This window comes from Pipra filicauda, unplaced genomic scaffold, assembly GCF_003945595.2.
Source record: "Pipra filicauda isolate LSUMZ 115617 unplaced genomic scaffold, ASM394559v2 scaffold323_size1005334_pilon, whole genome shotgun sequence".
Lineage (NCBI taxonomy): Eukaryota > Metazoa > Chordata > Aves > Passeriformes > Pipridae > Pipra > Pipra filicauda.
In genome coordinates this window covers 182,117-199,830 of record NW_024104447.1, presented here as the reverse complement: position 1 = coordinate 199,830, position 17,714 = coordinate 182,117, and the positions used below count along the sequence as shown (strand labels likewise).

General features: G+C 45.8%; 1 protein-coding gene across 7 annotated transcripts in view; it reads right to left on the bottom strand.

Annotated features, from left to right (window-relative positions):
• Window positions 1-8,943: 8,943 nt before the first annotated feature.
• APLP2 (amyloid beta precursor like protein 2) overlaps window positions 8,944-17,714 on the bottom strand; it is a 46,054-nt gene continuing 37,283 nt past the window's right edge. For 2 of the 7 annotated variants that reach the window (XM_027740525.2, XM_027740531.2), the window contains 7 exons: window positions 16,852-16,951; window positions 16,127-16,297; window positions 15,528-15,563; window positions 12,730-12,812; window positions 11,840-11,914; window positions 11,244-11,399; window positions 8,944-10,518 (listed from right to left, as the gene is read on the bottom strand). In XM_027740525.2, coding sequence (XP_027596326.1) covers window positions 10,417-10,518; window positions 11,244-11,399; window positions 11,840-11,914; window positions 12,730-12,812; window positions 15,528-15,563; window positions 16,127-16,297; window positions 16,852-16,951 — 723 coding nt within the window. In that variant the 3' untranslated portion in view covers window positions 8,944-10,416. The remainder of the gene's footprint in view (window positions 10,519-11,243; window positions 11,400-11,839; window positions 11,915-12,729; window positions 12,813-15,527; window positions 15,564-16,126; window positions 16,298-16,851; window positions 16,952-17,714) is intronic. The other 5 variants (XM_027740526.2, XM_027740528.2, XM_027740529.2 and 2 more) reach the window with 5 other exon arrangements.

Sequence of the window (17,714 nt, the reverse complement as noted above, 5' to 3'; positions counted from 1 at the left end):
ATTCCTATGCAAAACATTTTACTGTTATTGCTGAGAGACTTGCTGGAGACTCATGGTTTAAAGAGGAGTTGAAATTAGCACTTTAAGCACCACTAAAATCTACTGTTTCAGCTTAATTAGTAAACTTAGCTTCCAAACTTAGGGCAATTGCTGTTCAGAGGACAATTAGATTTTCTAGGTCACTCCTCTCTTCCAGAACTTCTAATTTTTTTTTTCTTTTTTTTTTAATCTTAATGCATTTCTTGCCTATTAACTCAAGTGATTTAAGAAACAACAGTCAGCAGTACACACTTATTTATCCTCCCTGAGGAAGCATAACTTGAATCTCATCCAAAGGTGTGGAGGCTGCACCTCAAATTGTGTTCAGTTTTGGGTCCCTCACTACAAGAAAGACATTGAGATGCTGGAGGGTGCCCAGAGAAGGGTAGCAGAGCTGGGGAAGTGCTGTCAAGGAAGAGAAAGTTTTCCAGCTCTGCCTGGGGTAGTTTATTCTGGGAGACTGGAGATTCTTGGGCATGTGTCGGGATGGTGGAGACGAGGCTGCTCCTGCTTGTGGGATGCTCTGGGTTTCAGCAGGAGTTTCGCAGTGTGACAGGGATGATAAACTAATTTTTAGTTGTCATGTATCTCCACTGTAATTTGTGGGACTCCAGACCAGCAACCATCTTTCTGAATGCGTGAATTTTAAGTGTTAGAGAAGCTTTATTGAGAAATGTATTATTTTCCCCTTGATATCTGTGGAGTCTTGTCCTGCTCACGTCACTCATGTCTTGCCTCACATGTGGACAAGTGTATGAATTCCTAGTGGGTGTTTCTTTTCCCATGCTTTTAAAATAGATACCCAGTGACTGTATTTCAGGGCAGGGAATTAAAATTAAAAATTCAGGTGTGCCAATATGTTTCACAAAACAGGTTGCCCTGTTCATTAACCTTAACAATGTGTATTTGCCTTGCAGGACGTGGTGAGGTCCGTGCATCGTGTCTGCCTGCTAAGACTGGCATTGGGACACCCCATTGTGCTGGTTCTGTAGGTGTTCTGAGTTCACCAAGAACATCCTTATCCTCATGGGGACCATCACTGACACGGCACCACTGGTCACCCAAGAAGTCCCTGGGTCAATGTCTTGCTGAGAGAAGGACGTTTCCTTGGTGGCCCTTTTGCTGCTTAGTGGACTCAGCTGCACATGTGCTGGGTAGGAATACCCACATGTGGTGATATTGTGGTGGGGACATGAGTTACCTGGATTAAAAGATGAGCTGCCAGTACTGCTTGGAAACACAACTCATGCCATTAATAGTGCAGGAAAAACTGGAGTCTCTGGTCTCCAGAACTGGTGCCGGGATGCTGAAAGAACAGCAGTTACCTCTTGCTCACCTTCCTCCCTGGTGACTTTAATTGCCCCTCCTCTCTCAGGGTTATACTGTTGGAAAATAAAATATGCAGTGCCTGCTTGGATGTACAAGTGTGGTAGAGAGATGGTTTTATTTGAATCTATTAGATAACAGATAATTTTTGTTTGATTTGCAGCATATTCGGGATACACCTGTTGTGCTACCCTGACTGCCTGTGATGTGCTACCTCTGTTCCATCACCTACTCCATCACCTGCTGAGTGCTGTCCACCATGAAAGGATGGGAAAATGTCTTTTTTGCTGGGTTTGGGGTTTTTTCCTCTATGGGCGGGTGGCAACTGATGGAACATGGTGCAGATCTTGTTTCCTCTTTGCTGGGAGACTATTTGCAACCTAATGGACAAAACCCACCTAATTCTGCAATTTATCAGGAAAAAACCCTACCTGGCACAGCTCAGGTGAAGGCTGGGTCTAAACTTCACCTTGGGACCCAGCAGTGTCACTAAAATAGAAAGTTTATTCTTAAAGTCCCTTATTACAGTCAAAACAATTTAGTTTATCTTGAAATTCAAAGTGTTTGTCTTAGATCTTGTAGTGTTCTACACATGGGCAGGAGTTTGAGTTTGTTGGGTTTAAAGGAACCACAGCTGGAACAGTTCAATTAACCAATTGATTAATTATCACTGGAGCTCAGGGGCTGAGGCTGCAGTGAGGTCATGATTCATCTTCTGTAGAAACCAATTCTATGTTTTAGACCAGGCTTAAGAGCAGAGCTGGAGCCTCTCAGGCAGCACTGGATGTGTAGACATGACTGTAAAGCTGTTTTTTGGATAAAGAAATTCCTGTCTGTTCTTGCTTGGACAGAAAGCTTTTGTTGTGTTTTATGTCTAAATGCTTTAAATTTTGCTTTGATTTTCACTTATTTTTATTTTCACTTTTATTTTTGCTTATTTTTACTTTTATTTTCACTTATTTTTATTTCTGGTTTTATTTTAAAAATAAAAATATTTTTAACAATAAAAATAATAATTTAAAAAACAAACAAAACAATACCAAACAAAAAGGCAAAAGAAAAACAAAACAAAACCCCAAACCCCTGCAAGCCAAAATCCCAAACCTCTGAGATAGGAAATGTCAGAGCAGAACTCACCATAAAAATGAAAATTACAGCCCCCCGCCCCAAATTTATACATTAAAAAACAACACACCAACTACCTTGAAGTGAGGTCCTATGGTTTATTTGGCCTCCAAAAACACATAATATCAACAACTCTTTTAAGTGAGCCAAATTATAGGTCCTTCATGGAAAAAAAAAAAAAATCACTATAATTTCCGTGCTGAAGCTTCTCCCTTCATTAAGATATTTCTAATATACCAGTGAAGTATTGTTGGATGGATACGATTCAGTCCCACATCCCTGGTTAGAGCCTGTAAAAATAGAGAACACTTGAAAATCCCCAAAAAACTCCAATAAAGTCCCTTGGAAAAATATAAACTGACAGCCCAGGAATAAATACTGCCCCATCTAAACCCAGAGTGTGATTCCGAAATCAGCTCAGAGACTAGTTTCTGGATAAGATTCAATTCCACTACTGATTTTGGGGCACTGGAAATTCAAGTGTTCCCTGTTTTTTAAAAATAAATTTAAGCAAATAGGCCTGAATTTACAGTAAAACACAATAGTAAAATACATTCTTGATGCATCATCCTGAGAAATTAAGGATGCCAGTGTTTAAGGCTGCTTTGTGTTTATCAGAGAACAGCCTCTGGGATGTTTTTGGTGTTCACTCTTCAAAATAGGAGACAGCAGTAACTAAAAAAAAAAAAACCTTCCCAGAATTATGAGCAGAGGAAGGCACAAAACACCCCTAATCTGTACAAAAGGGATTATTAATTAAGCAACTGGAACAGCTGGAGGTTGGATCTGTGACCAAGCCTGGATAGGCCCAGTCTGGCTCTTGATTCTCAGTACCTGGACTGAGCTCCAGTAACTTGTGTCACCAACAAGGGGTAAAATAAAAATTCAGCCCTAAAAAAACCTTAACCCACCACCAATCCATCCAGACCATCACTTCCCCTGCAGTTTATTTCTTTTCTAGCATAAAAGTACTCACGTGGCCATGAAGGAGGTTTCCTTCCTCATTCTTGCTGAAAACTCATGTCTGTCACTACATCTTCACAGGATAACACAAAATCTGCCAGCCTGGAAACAGATGATCTCATTACATCCAAAAACCAGATATTAGAAGGAGACACACAGTGGTTTGGCACCACAAGGGCTGCAGCCCAGAAAAAGACAAATAAATGCACACAAAATAAATATATTTGCACAGAAGAGAAAAAAAGGATGAGATTTCCCTGTGGCCCACTGTCAAGGTGTAGTTGGAATTCACCTTTCAACTTTACTGAACTCAGACAATAATGGACATAGTTTTTTCTGCCCCAAAAATCCTGGGTAGGGGGAGTCGATACAGAAAAAGGCAGAATTATATTTGACAACGCAGCGACCTGGTCTGACCTCAGAGTTGGGAGAAAGACCCTCCAGAAGTCCCTTCCAGTCTCCATACTGCAGGATTATTCCCTGCCAAACCACCACACTGGAGAAAACAATTAATCCTCACCTTGCACTGGATTAGGCAGTGCCAGCCCAGGAGAACCAGCTCTGCTCTGTTCCCCTGACAGTCTCCACTGCAGGAACAAGAGGCCCTGGTAAACACACATGGGAACAACTCCCCCTTCCCAAATCCACCCTGCAAACCCCCACTAAAAGCCCACCCTGTAATGCCTCTTTTCAACTAGATTGCCCTAAGAACTGCCTATCTCTGCCAGATGTTCCAAACACACCCTGGAGGCCCCAAGCCCAGCTCCAGGATGGCAGGTCTGTGCTGGGTCCCATCCCAGCAGCCGCCCAGGGAGCAGGGGAGGGACCAACCCTCTGCTCAGAGAGCCTTCACACCACTTCCTCCCAGTGTTTCCTCTGAAGTGCCTGTGCTTTCAGCTTAAAAACTAAATCCACCCTGGCACCATCCAGACCAGGATTTCCCTCTATTTTGAGCTTGCCATAGGCAGAGCCCTTCCTCTCAGAGACCTTGCAGGAGGATGCACCAAACAACTGCTACAACACAATCCAGAAGGGATATTCAATCCAAATCAGCCACAACTGCATCATCCTTACCCCTCTCTAACACTGTCCAGAGAGGAAAACTAAAAAACACCCTCAGCCTTTTCAACATCACAGCAATGTTTCACCGGGAGAGATTTTCACAATTTAAGCCCACACTTATTTCTCCCAGTAGAAGAACCTACAGCCTCTGGCATCATGGAATAGTTTGGGTTGGAAGGGACCTTTACAGGCCATCTAGTCCAACCCCCTGCAATGAGCAGGGACATCTTTGACTAGATCAGAGCCCTGTTCAACCTGCCCTGGTGTAGTCAGCAGACCTCCTGCAGGACACAGCCTCCTTCATGACATCACCTCCCCAGAAATTTAGGATATAAACTCAGCCTGCTGGGGAAAGCAGTTGGAAGAGTCTGTGCCACCCAACAAGCCCATAGTGATGCCAAACATGCCCACAAGCAACACAAATTCAGGGCCTCAGGGCTACACGCCGAGCACTCAGGATGTTGTAAGAGCAGAAGCTTCCCGAGGCTACAGCACCAGAGACACCTTTAATCAGCTCTAGAGCCACACACAGTTCACCAGTCACTCAAAGGCTGAGTAAAGTACCTCCATCCTCATCACCAGCTTCCTTTCACCAGGAAATGCATCTTCTGCTTCCTCACGTGGAAGAAACGCCACAGAAATTCCTGACAAAAACCAATGCCTCATCTGGGAAGTCAGCAGGAATCACATCCAAAGCAGCCTCCATGGATATCCATCCTTCTCTCAAGCACAGCACCTGGAAGGAGCAGGGACACACAGAGCAGCGTGAGCAGCAGTTCCAAAGCCAAGAGTAAATCTGTGTAAAGCCTCAGGTGCATCACTTGTTGCTGCAGTCGGGCAGAGAAAAGCCCCTGGTGTGAGCAGGGACTCGAGACAGGGAATAGTGTGCTCCATGCCAGGGAATGTTCCCAGGACACAAGGGAGGAGGACGAAAGAAATCTCTGCTCTCGCATGAAAGCAGGGTGAGAAGATCTTGAGAAGTTTCTGCCTCCAGAGTGGCCTCCAGCCCAGGCTGCACCAGCTCATGTTGCTGTAGGGACTGCAGGGATGTTGAGGATGCCAGGAGGAAAATTCAGAGGTAAACTCGTCCTTTCTGCTCACACCCAGGGATCATCTGGGGAAGTCTAAGGCACAGAAACAGAACATTGGCTAAGGCACCACCTTCCCACAACACACAGCCAGGCTGTGGGACCCACAGCTCCATGAAGCTCTGAGAAAGATGAGGAAGCCTCCAAAGAGTTGGAATATTCCCAAGCTCTCCCAGTCAGAGCTAGCAATCTTGGAAGAGTACTAATTTCCACAGACTGTGCTCCATCACCTGGACCCCTTAAGGGTCTTTACCCCATCCCACTGACATGCACCCCAAGGTTTTGGGGAGATGGGACCACTTTCCTCAGGTCCCAGCCTCTCCCCTCACCTTCAGCCCAACGGGCTCAGGGAACATCTCAGGTGCCATCCAGGGGCTGATGATATTTAACAACCAGCTCGTTCAGCCCACAGCCTGCCCTCAAATGGCTCTCAGGAAAGCAGAGCTGCTGGAAATAAAATTCTACATTAACCCATCCTGGCAGCCCACACAGAGAGCCCACAGGCCAGGGGTTAAGTGCTCCTGCAACAAAGCAGGGGCTACCCACAGGTCAGTGGTAAATACAGCAAAACTCTCATGCTTTTAACCCACTCACTACTGCTGAATCACATACACATGGATTAAAACCTTGCCTCTGTTGCCTTCTCCTTGCCTTCTCCCCCATCTGCAGGGATGAAAGCGTGGATTTGGGGAGAGGCATTTGGCACAGATTAAGGACTCTCCAGTGCAGGCTCTGACTCCTGCACTGGAGAAACAGGTTTTGATCCTGCTGTCCTACAGCTCCCTGAGGATTCCATCCTGTGCTGCTGCTGAGGGTCACAGCCAGGTGACCTGCATATGGTCCCACTGAGACCCGAAATCATGAACAGCTCCACTCACCCTCCCTTTCCCTACCTTACTCTGTCTCTGCTATAGTTACTATGTCCTATAAAAACATGCTCTGGCTCATCACTGCTGCCCCTCACTGTGCACATCTGGCAGCTTCTGTCACAACAGAGTCTTCAGCACAAGTTGCACCTGCCCTGGAGACCCCCACGAATCCCTGTGTGGTGACACCAACTTTAGGTGCCGCCCTCAGGTTGGACCAAAGGACACCTCGCCCTGAGAGTTGCAGCTCTCAAACATCTTCCTGAAACACCCCAGGGCTAAGGATCCATGTGCTCTCTCAGGTGAACGTCACCTTTTGATGGAGCAGCAGAGGGAAAGGCACCAGGCACTGCCTCAGCACGTCCTTGAGCTCCTCACGAGCACCTTCCATCTCTGCTGTTGGCCAGGGCTGAACCATCACAAACACACTTCACACACTTTGATGTGCTCTGCACATCAAAGACAAGCAAGGCTGGAAAAAAAAATCAATCCACCCACGTTCCATCCAGTTGGCAGCATGCACAGAAGGGTTTTGACGTTCATTACCCCACTGCACCCTCACAGAAGGGCTGAAACAAAGAGCTTCTCAAGGAGAAGGAAGACCCAGCACTTCCTCCACTCAGCATTCCCAAGGGCCCCTCTCTCCAACATCCTTCCTCTTTTCCAGAGAATTGCATTCTCCTCTTAAAGTACTTTTTAAAATCAGAGTTTTCTCCTGAAATGCAGCTCTCTACACCACCCTGCAAATCTTCCCACAATGAACTGCTCCAGTGAGCTCTGAATCATCTAATTTTAAAGTGATTTATCAACCTAGGACTTTTGATATTCCCTCAAACTACCCCGCAGCCTCTTTGCGGGGATCAGTGACAACATTTACCATTAACACCTGGGACATGTCTTAGCATCAATCTTCAAGCAGCTACTTTTCAACATGACTTTTCAGAAGCTGAGATCAAAATCCATCCTAAAGAATCGATCCCAAGCGCTTGGCAGTCCCTGCCAAGGAATGGGACTAATAGACTTTGATTCCAGGCTGATGTATTCATTTTGCAGGGCTAATAAAATTTATCAAAGGGAAAAAATCTACTACACAAATTCAGTTCTGGAATTCAATCCACAGCCTCTGTAATTTGTCTCTCTTGCAGGTCACTCTACCTGAGGTGCAGTCCAAGAATGGCTTTGGGCTGAAGAAACGCTCTGGCATCACTGAAATTAAATTTAGTTTGAAATCAAAACTCTTTCCCAAGTAGTTGTGACAAGCCAACAGACGGCATTTCTAGGATGGCATCTGCTCTTTCCTCGGAGTCTGAATAATTTAACCAGAATATGGAGGTTCCAGTGCAACCAAGGAGCCCACGTTTCAGGAGAAACAGGGCACGCGATTGTTTCTTGTTCAAAATCACTAAACCTTCGTATTTCCTCCTGTCCCTCTCTTCATCCAGACCTACTGGGAACTGCACAGATCAACATGGAGAAAGATTAATTCTGTCTCTTGCCTCCTAAAATGACATTCAAGTGGCAATGACTTTGGTCATTTCACCGAGATGAGAGTGTTCAAGGTCACACTTCAAAGGAGGAGAATGGAGAGAAATGACACAGAGGAGCAGAGACAGCTTTGAGCTGTACAGGTTGTTAGTTTTAGGATGTTCTGGAAAAGAGAGTTTAACCAAACAGTTATTTCCCTTCATAAAACAAAAACATCTGCAGTGATACAGGGAACACTAACCATTGTCAGCCAAATCCTGCCCTGGGCTTCGTGTCTTCAAAGTATTTCAGATATGGCCATTCACGAGAAGCATTCACAGAGTTCACAGAATGCTCTGATGTGGAAGGGACCCATAAGGATCACCAAGTCCAGCTCGCAAGTGAATGGCCCATACAGGGATTGAATCTGCATTCACAGAACCTGTGTCCCTGTGAGGCCTTTTTTCATGCCCTCATATCCAGGAATTTTAAGATTTCCTGCAGCCCTTCTTGTGCCCAACCCCATTCCTAAGGCCTGTGGGTGACCCAGGCTGTGAGACACAGCTAGCACAGCCACTGTGCTCCCAGCCCAGCTCTGTCCCAAGGAAGTGCAGGTGGATGTTTGGGGACAGAACAGCTTGTCACCACAGGGTGCCTTGGCTCTGCTCGCTCCCACAGGCTGTGCCAGCGGCCACCTGCACCCCAGGAATGAGGAGAACCTTCCACAGGATCTTCCCCAAACAGCCAGAAACAAGCAGCAATCCCAGATCTCCCCAGCCTGTGCTCCAGTTTGTTGTAAATCTACTCAAGGTCCAGAGAGTTGGTTATGATCCCACCTCCTTCTCTCCACAAAGGACCTGCAAATACCACTAAAGAATCCAGGCATGGTTATACATCAATACCTGCACAGTCCTCACTGAGAAGGCAGGGAAAGGTCTCTGTAGATTCAGTAGGACACCGCGGGAGGAGGGAGAACAAACTGAGCCCGAGAATAAAGAGAAGAAACAGTCTGGAAGTTAAAGTGTTTATTGATGTGTTTAAACTTTGTACATTCCCCACAGATCACACCAAGGAGTTTGCAGGTAAATCTGTGCATAGTGGGAAGAGACACAGAAGGGGGAAGAAAAAATAAAAGTCACAGGAAAAATAGAAAAAATACACCACAGGTTACCAGAACCTCCAGATTTAAAAAAGCCGTGAGCATTAACACCAACTATACAAGCATTACAAAGACATGATGGTGAGTGGAACAATACCCCTTCTGGTCTTCTAGGGGCCTATGCATCCCATTTCCCTTACAGCAGGCAGACAGCATCCCTTTCCCAAGGTGTCTCTCTTCCCTCCCCAGCTCAGTGAGCTCCGTGTTCATCAGCTCCCAAGGTCCCGGTTATTGCAGTGATTTGTCATTTCTGGGCAAACACCCAGAGCTGTGCCCAGGGCCCAACGTCATCCAGAGAGATGCAAAGGCTCCAAAATCTGCGGCTCTTAACTACTTACCATGTTGGTGAGGCAGGAGAGCTGGGGAAATTAGAAAGTAGTAGCAAGAGGGGGCTGTTAATGCCAGGTGAGTACTGAAGGAAACTGACTGCGAACAAAGGATTTCAATTCAATACCAGGAACTTCCAACTCTAGAGCAGAACTGAATCGGGAAGGGGAATGTGCAGACCCCTGTATGCACAAACCATGTTCTAACATTCCACTAGAACAGCTATAAACAGAGATGCTAGAAGCCTTTTAACTCCTTGCCTCCAGGGAGTGTTGATTCCTAGAGCCCGAGCTGCTAAGCAGCAGGGTGCACACCACTGGCATATGAGGATGGGGGTTTTCTTTTTTTTTTTTCTTTCTCTTTTTCCTTTTTTTTTTTTCATTATAAGGATTTTTGCTAGTTACCATTCCCAATTGCTTCCTTGCTTATGCTGTCATAGCTCCTATCCCTAAATTAATCTCTTTGCAACTCCCAGTGAAATTCTCTTAAAAAAAAAAAAAAAAAGGAAAAAAGAATACTGCTTTACATATAAAAGCCAAAACGACTGAAGAGCCACAACTGTCTCCTTTTTACAAGGTGGGTTGGTACAAACGACCCTCAATATACAGGTGGTCTATCAGAAATAAAAATCAACATTTCCCATTTTATATATATAGAGCTTGTAACGGACAACAGTACAATGGAACTGGTATTTTTTAGATTATTTTTAAAAAAAAAAGAAAACTACATATCAGTCAAATATCTGCAATAGATCCGTTTTTCCCATTTAAGGAGATTTATATATCATATTGTTATATTATCATTTCTTCACCCATTTAAAAGAATGGAAATTGCAACTCTACAGTAGTAATTATAGTCTTAATGATCCAGGAGTTCTGAATGTAAGATGAAGTCCTCTCGAAGCAACTGTTGGTCAGTAATTGATCCAAAACACTGGACCACTTTGGCCCTCCGCCCTGCACCTTTCCCGGTCAGGGTTGTTGTATCTTCATCTCTCTTATATCTGCATCTGCTCCAGGTATTTGTAAGTGGGGTTCTCGTAGCCGTGATTTTGCATCTTGCTCAGATGCCGCTCCTCCGGGGTGAGCATCGGGTCAACCTGAGGAAAAACCACGTTACTGCTCACAGGAGGCACGTCCAGCATTTATTCCATAGAATAAGAGATGACAAACACTGAATAACTAACATGGTGAGCAGTAAACAGGGAAAAAAGGTAAGCTGCAAAATTAATTAGCTTTACCGACTTGCTTGTTTGTGTGCCTCCTGCCCAGTCGAGCCTCTGTGGGGATGTTCTCACAAATCTGTCATTACTACCCAGTTAATGCTACAAATCAGGGACCCACTTTTCTCATTAAAGAGGTCGTTATGATTTCCTGCATCAGTTGGGTAAAGGGAAAAGCAGCTTTCCCTGGACTCCATTAAGTTGTCATTAGAAATGTGCAAGGAAGGAGCTGCTCCTCAGTGTTCAGCCCATCTTAATAGTCACTGCCATTAGCCAGGAGGACAAATTGCTACGGACTGAGTGACAGACTGCCCTGCTAAAGATAACCCCTGAAAAGCTCATTTACTGCTAAATCCTGCCCTGAGCCAGCCAGGAAGCCTAATTGAATCCTGGTGGTAAGTGTGAGTGCCAGGTGCCAGCACGGCACGCCGGGGACTGACCCCTGCACACCAGTGACAGTGTCAGCAGCGACAGAGTTAATTTTCACCCAGCAGGAGCAGAGCTGTCCATGGCTTGGCAGCTTCTGCCATCTTCGCCCCCCACACACAACATGTGATTCAGCACTGACTATTTTCATCCCTGGTTATGGAGCTGTTTCTCACCTCCACAATGCCATGGCTGATGGTCCCGTACTGCCTCTTCCTCAGCATCACCAAGCTGATGACTATCACAGTAGCTATGGCAACAGCAATCACCAACAGCCCAATCAGGGCACTGCTGCTGAAGCTGAAATCATCACGGAGGGAGTTGTCATTATCCTGGAGGGAAGAAAACAACAGAGCAGGTTGAGTAAGAGCCATGAGGGAGATGCTCAACACAAATCTAAATGGTGGTCACTAATAAGGTCTTCAACCATCTGTGGTATCAAGACATGACTCATTATAAACTGGACAGTGTATATATTCCACCCCTAAACATTCCAGCAAAAGGATAATGAATACAGAATTCTTTCCCCCCCTTAGTGCCTCTGGGCAGGCACTGACCCACATCAACTCCCTATCCCACAAAACACTTTTGCAGTAAGAGCCAGGTGAGTATCCAACGTGTGTTCGTTGTTTACATCTTTATGCAGAAGGGCTGTAAATTATTCCACTCTGCTTGACCTCCCAGAGCAGCATCCAGGCACCAAAACCCAAATTCAGCAATGCATGGGAATCAAAATCCAGCTTGGAATTTGCCGATCACTGTACACACATACCGGCTCGTCCACCAGCCCACCAACACGCTCCGCGTTGAAAATCATCTCCTTCACATCAAGGGTCTCATCAATTACCTGAAAATGGTGCCGAAAGTGTTTTATGAAAGGAGCCACACAAAACAGGGTGGAAAAGGAAGAGGCAGGCAGACTAGAGACCTTCAATGAACACTAGCAAAGGCTCAGAACCACCTACCATCTCTCTCTGCCCTGGTCTCAACAGTGTGGGATGTTCCCCACCACTTGAAGCCACCAGAGTCAGTACCACAACTGTGTACCTCCAGACTACCTCAAACTAAAGCCCCAAAGAAAAAGACAATAAAAAAGTAGGTCCTAACTTTGGAGCCAGCATTTCTGTATAAGATCTAACACATGGCTTTTTGAAAGGAAAGTCAGAAGGTGACTTTTTTATTTTTTAAAGCCCAGGGAACTGAGGCACAGCAGCTGCCACTAGAACCTCGAGAATTCTCTGCACTGTAGACAGAGCCAATACCTGCTGGGCCACTTGCCTTCAGAGGAAGGTGAGGCCTTTCCTGCCATGACAAATAGGTGGGAACACAGAATACACCAGCACTCAGTGTGTTCACACAGCAAGGTAGCTATGAAAATAAAGGGACATCAAAAGGTCTCTGCTTGGGAAAAGCAGCTCCTAAATCAGAGTTCTCCAGCTCAGACTGCCAAAGATCTTGAGCTGTCCTTCCCTCCCCCTCCCACCCTTCTGATGCTGATCAGTATTAAGAGCCTACAATAGTCACAAACTGACTCCCCCACACCAGATGGATAATGAACACACTGACATTCTGTGAGCAGGAACAAGACATGGAAACAAGCCACTGCTATTAATTAGTGTCCACGGCAGGCTTGGCTTCCCAAAATAAAGGTGGAGAGCTCACCACATTTTCATCCACTTTGTTCTTGCTGTTAATCACTTTTTCTTCAGCGCCAATCAGCCCGTCCAGCTCAGTCATGCCAGAACCTGCACCAAAAGAGCAAGGAGAGCCCATCAGCCCCCAGGACACTCTGGGAGGGTCACTTATATCTGCAGAGCTGCCATGGCTCGTGTTTAACCGCTGAGTATTAACCTGTCTTCATGCTGCTGTGTCAGAAGGGAGCTCACAAGCTACATTACAGTGACAAGTGATTAGGGGGGGCTGTTAATGAGAGGAAATGAGGTGGCAATGAGAGGAGCAGACAGGACTCACCAAAACCAGGCTGAAGTGTCAATGCAGACATACTGCACTAAGTGCTGCTGTTAGAAGGCCCCAGGCAAGGTGTAACACAAACTGTGAGCACAGTGACATCTGCAAGTGTCACCCCGGGGTCACCAGCACCTCACTGGGACCCCCGGGATGGAAGTGCACACACACCCCTCTGCCAAGAGCCAGCACACAGGGAATGCCTTCACTCCCACAGGCAGCATCACCCATCCTTTTGGAGTCAGGCACACCAACAAGAGCCTCAGGAATGAGAATTCCAAGGTCACCCGGCTCAGTTCTATAAGGAGCGGCTGTCCCATATCTGGCACAGGCCCAGAAACAATAAATCCCAGGGCAAGGGAGGAGCAGAGAACTACAGCAGACTTTGTACCAGGACATCATTCCCCCATTTCCAGGCTGGAACTAGCACAGGCTCAAGAGAAGGGCATCAATTAACAGAAGGCAGCTGCTCTGCATAAACTGCTTTGATCCAAAGAGTTTATAAATAGACCAGATCAATAAGAGAAGAGTCTGATGCAAACTGCTTTGACCTCACATAACACAGCATGTTGAGATAACACCAGTTTTCCACTGTCAGGAGGGACAATGTCGCGTCCTTCACCACACCTGTGACTCACGGGTGCAAAAGCAGGACAGCCAAGCCTCAGACGCGCAGTGGGATCCTTACAATGAGGAGCACGAGGGGAGGGAAACACCACTACAGCACTTGAGGCTTTGCTGGTCACTGCAAACCCCTCTGCACGGGCTGCTGAGCTTGCAGGTTGCCTAAGACATTATGTCAACTGCTGCTGAAGTCGGCAGCGTGCTCTCTGATGAGCTGCAGGGAAAGGTTACTTGGCTCCAAGGCAACTTTTTACAGTGACAAGCTTTTATTGCCTGAAAATGCCACGGAAATAATGTTTCGCTCCAACTCCGAGGCATCCTGGGTTTTAGTGTATCCCATTTTTCTCTGGAGGCAGTAATCAGATTCCAGGCACGGCCAAGGCTGCCAGTCTGACTTCTCTCGGCTGTCGAAGTAGGTCACGTTATTGTGGAAATCAATGATTGGGATTTTCAGGAGACACTGGCCACAAACAGTTTGCACAGAACTACTGTGTCAGCTTTTGGCCTGTGGCTGCTTCATTCCAGTCTCTGGAGCCAAGGCAGCACAGTCTCCAGGGCTGGAAGTTCAGCTTTGCTATTGGTCTCAGAGTGCTGTACAAAGTAACAGACCCAGCCTTATGTAGCTCAAAGGCACAGTTTAAATTATATACTTCCCGGGGGATAAAACCCCCACACACCTGCACAAAAAAAACAATCCCAAAACTCCCTCAGAGCCCTCAAGCAATTCAATGAAAAGAGAAGGAAGAGAAGGAACTCTGTCCTCAGGTCATCAGAAACTCTTACATTTACTCCAACGGGGAGAACTAGCACAAATTTAAAATTTATCATCTTCAAGTCAACAAAGCAGTTGTCCAAAAATCTAGCAGATAAAATCAAACTAAAGGCCATCCCAATTCTTTCCAGAGTACTCAGCACACTGAATCAGCTGTACACTGTTCCACAAGAGGGATGAAGGTGACTTACATTTGTAACGAAAAGCAGGATAATGAGAACAGTTTCAAGCTATCTGGTCTTCATGGTGCTACAGAACTATTTGTGCTCATGTGAAATGGTTATTAGCAAAATCCTTTGCTCTCCTTTGAGGTCTGCACTATGTATTTGGAGCCAAAGGCAGATTAAAACACTGGGTTTACTCCTCACACAGACCACATGTAGCACTGATCTGCAAGAGTCTCACATTTCTACTGCTCTTTACCTGAGACTGTGTTGCTAAACAACATGTTGATTTAATGCCAATATTTCTATGCTGCTCTTAAAGCCTGTTTTTAGCCAGGCACTGAGTTACTGCAGAATTAACACCGAGCTAAGGGAGAAATGGATAATCACATGGACTTTGCTGGTATGGAGAGATGCTACATGTGAAAAGGTGATGCTGAGGAGACACGAAGGAGGAAACTCCTAATTTATCTGTCCCAGACTAGCTGCACCCTGTGAGGACATTTAGCTGGGAAAGAAAACACTCATTCCTGGTTTAGTGGTGTCATCAGGGATCAAGCACAGATTCCACAGGAGGCACAAAAGCCTCTGGACTCCACCAGCATGGCAAGGTTTAATCTGAGCAGTGTCACATGAGAGGTGCAAAGTACCACAGGGCTGCAGACACACCGCCACATTTCTCCAGGGCAAAGGAGCCCCTCCACACACTCCAAGACTCTTGTGAGCCCATCAGGGAGGAACACACATAATTAGATGCTCAGACTAAGTAATTTCTTTAACTCTAGCCCTAGACAAGCAAATCGAACGTTACTGATCCAAGTGAGAGCAGGGAAATGAAAACCAAGGTGAGCATGGAACTAAAATGAAGCTATCGGACACACTGAGGAGGTAGGAGAGTGATTAAAAGCACTGTGAGGGAGCAGCTTAGAACCAACCTTTTTTCATTGGATGGTACAAATCCGGCTGAGGATCTAGCAGGAGGGAAAACAAAAACAAAAATAGCAGAGAAAGGAGATTAAGAGAGAAAGGAAAAAAGGCTTGTGCATGATTTCTGACTCAGACCCTGGGAAAAGCTTTTAGTCTACAGCTTTCTTTAAGCTCAGGACTCTGTTCAAGCATTTTTAAAATACCTACACACGCACACGTCAGCTGTCAACAAAATAGAGATATGTATTTAAAAAAAAAAAAATAAAGAGAATTCCTGCAGCCATTCAGCAGGTCACGGCACAAAGTCTTAATGCTACATGAGAGCATTTTGGTTAAAGACTGAAAATTCAGAGTCAAGCCACACTGGAAAAATTTAATACTTGCTGCAAAATGAAAAGAGAGAGGACAATTTTGCAAAGAGGAGAATCAGAAAATCAAGAGTGGCACTGCTCAGAGTGGCACTGCCTCTCCAATGGACAGATTGAGGGTACTGCTGGGGCAACTGCTTTACTCTTACATCACCCAAAAGGATGGAGCTTTCTCTGTTCCAGCTGAGCCTACAGACTACAAAACCACACCAGTGAGCCTGATTTCCAGCTGCACATACCTTCACTGTCGGGCACGGCTGGGAAGGTTTTCACCTGGAATGGGCGGAAGGGTTTGCCATCCAGGGGGATCTCTTCGCTCTCCTCAGAGCTCACTCTGACATCCACTGGGGACTCAGAAATGGAGGATGTGAACTGATCCATGTCTGCACGCTGCTCCTGGAGCAGCTCATCTGAAAGGAAGAAGAGAAATTATTCCACAAACTGCACGAAGCCTGGCAGGGACAGAGAGGGGCAGATGGTTTGAACCTCGCTGAGGCAGAGCTGCAGGGGAACATGTTCAAGGCTGCCAGGTTATTTATCTTGCAGGCTCTGAAGTCTCATCTGGAATTCTCAGTAAATTCTCTTATTTGTTAGAAATACATGCAAATAAGGGCCAAGAGACTTGATGTGGCAAGAGAGTTTGGCAAGATGGGATTAAACTATAAAACTGGAAACCATCTGCTTATTTTTATGGACCTTTTTCACCTCCCTTAGAGAAACAGCTTTGCTATTCTGAATGTTGTTGATTTTTTTTTAAATGGAGACAGTGAAAGTTCTTGGGAACAAGCTATTCTCACTGCCTGTGCTACAAACCCCAGAGTGTCTGCCCTGTGGTACCTACGCCTAAGCCCAAGTGCTTGTTGTCAAGGGCATCCCCCCAAAGGAGCTACCAGTCATTTGGGAGCCCACTGGATATAAAAGCTTGGAGTCTTAACACAGCATATGAACTGGTACACACACTCACCAATCTCATCCTGGATTTCTTCAGCCACATATGGTACCTTGTACAGTAGAGACAAGCTTTGATTCATCCGCTCCTCGATCACATGGAGATGTGTCATCACCTGCAGATGTACAAGAGTGTGTTGGAGTAGGCATAGACTGTCAGTCACTTCGTAGTTCTTCCCTTGCTTAATAAAATATCTACAACTGGTGGGTCTGCCATGGGACACAGGGCTATCTAATCAATTCTCTGACTGAGCTCTCCACCACATCACTCTTCCCTGGAACTGGCCATCTGTATATGTTGCTCTCAGTATTTTGGGAAGTGCTGGGGGTAAGAGAGAGCATTCAGCTGACTCTTGTAACCAGCTCTCCACTGGAAACACCAAAATACCACCGAGGCTGGTATTTCCCATATGCCAGACAGGGTCATAATTCATCTCCTGCAGCAGCTGCAAGTGCTTTATTAAATGGATTATCATCCCTGACTGCTAGAAAAAATACAGGCAAAGGGAGTACACAACATTATTTATCAACTCTGGTCTCAGAACAAAGGTGCCTTTCATACCAACGGTGGCATTACATTTGTCTGACACCCACTCACTGGCAACAGTGTTCTCCCTTCATTTGAGAAATACATTCGAACTGTGTGCAACCTCCAATTGCTCCTCCCAAGCACAGTAAGCCCAGTGGTGAAGTCAGGCCTGACCTGAAGAGGGTGCTGCATAATCAAGGATCACACAGAGCTTGGAGAACATTTATATGGACGGCCCAACATTGAAAAAACCCAAGGAGTTGGACGGACCTGCTTTACAGTCTGATGTGTGCCTGACCTTTAAGAGCAAGGATGAAAGCAATTTAATTTTACATGTGGCAGCTTGTCAA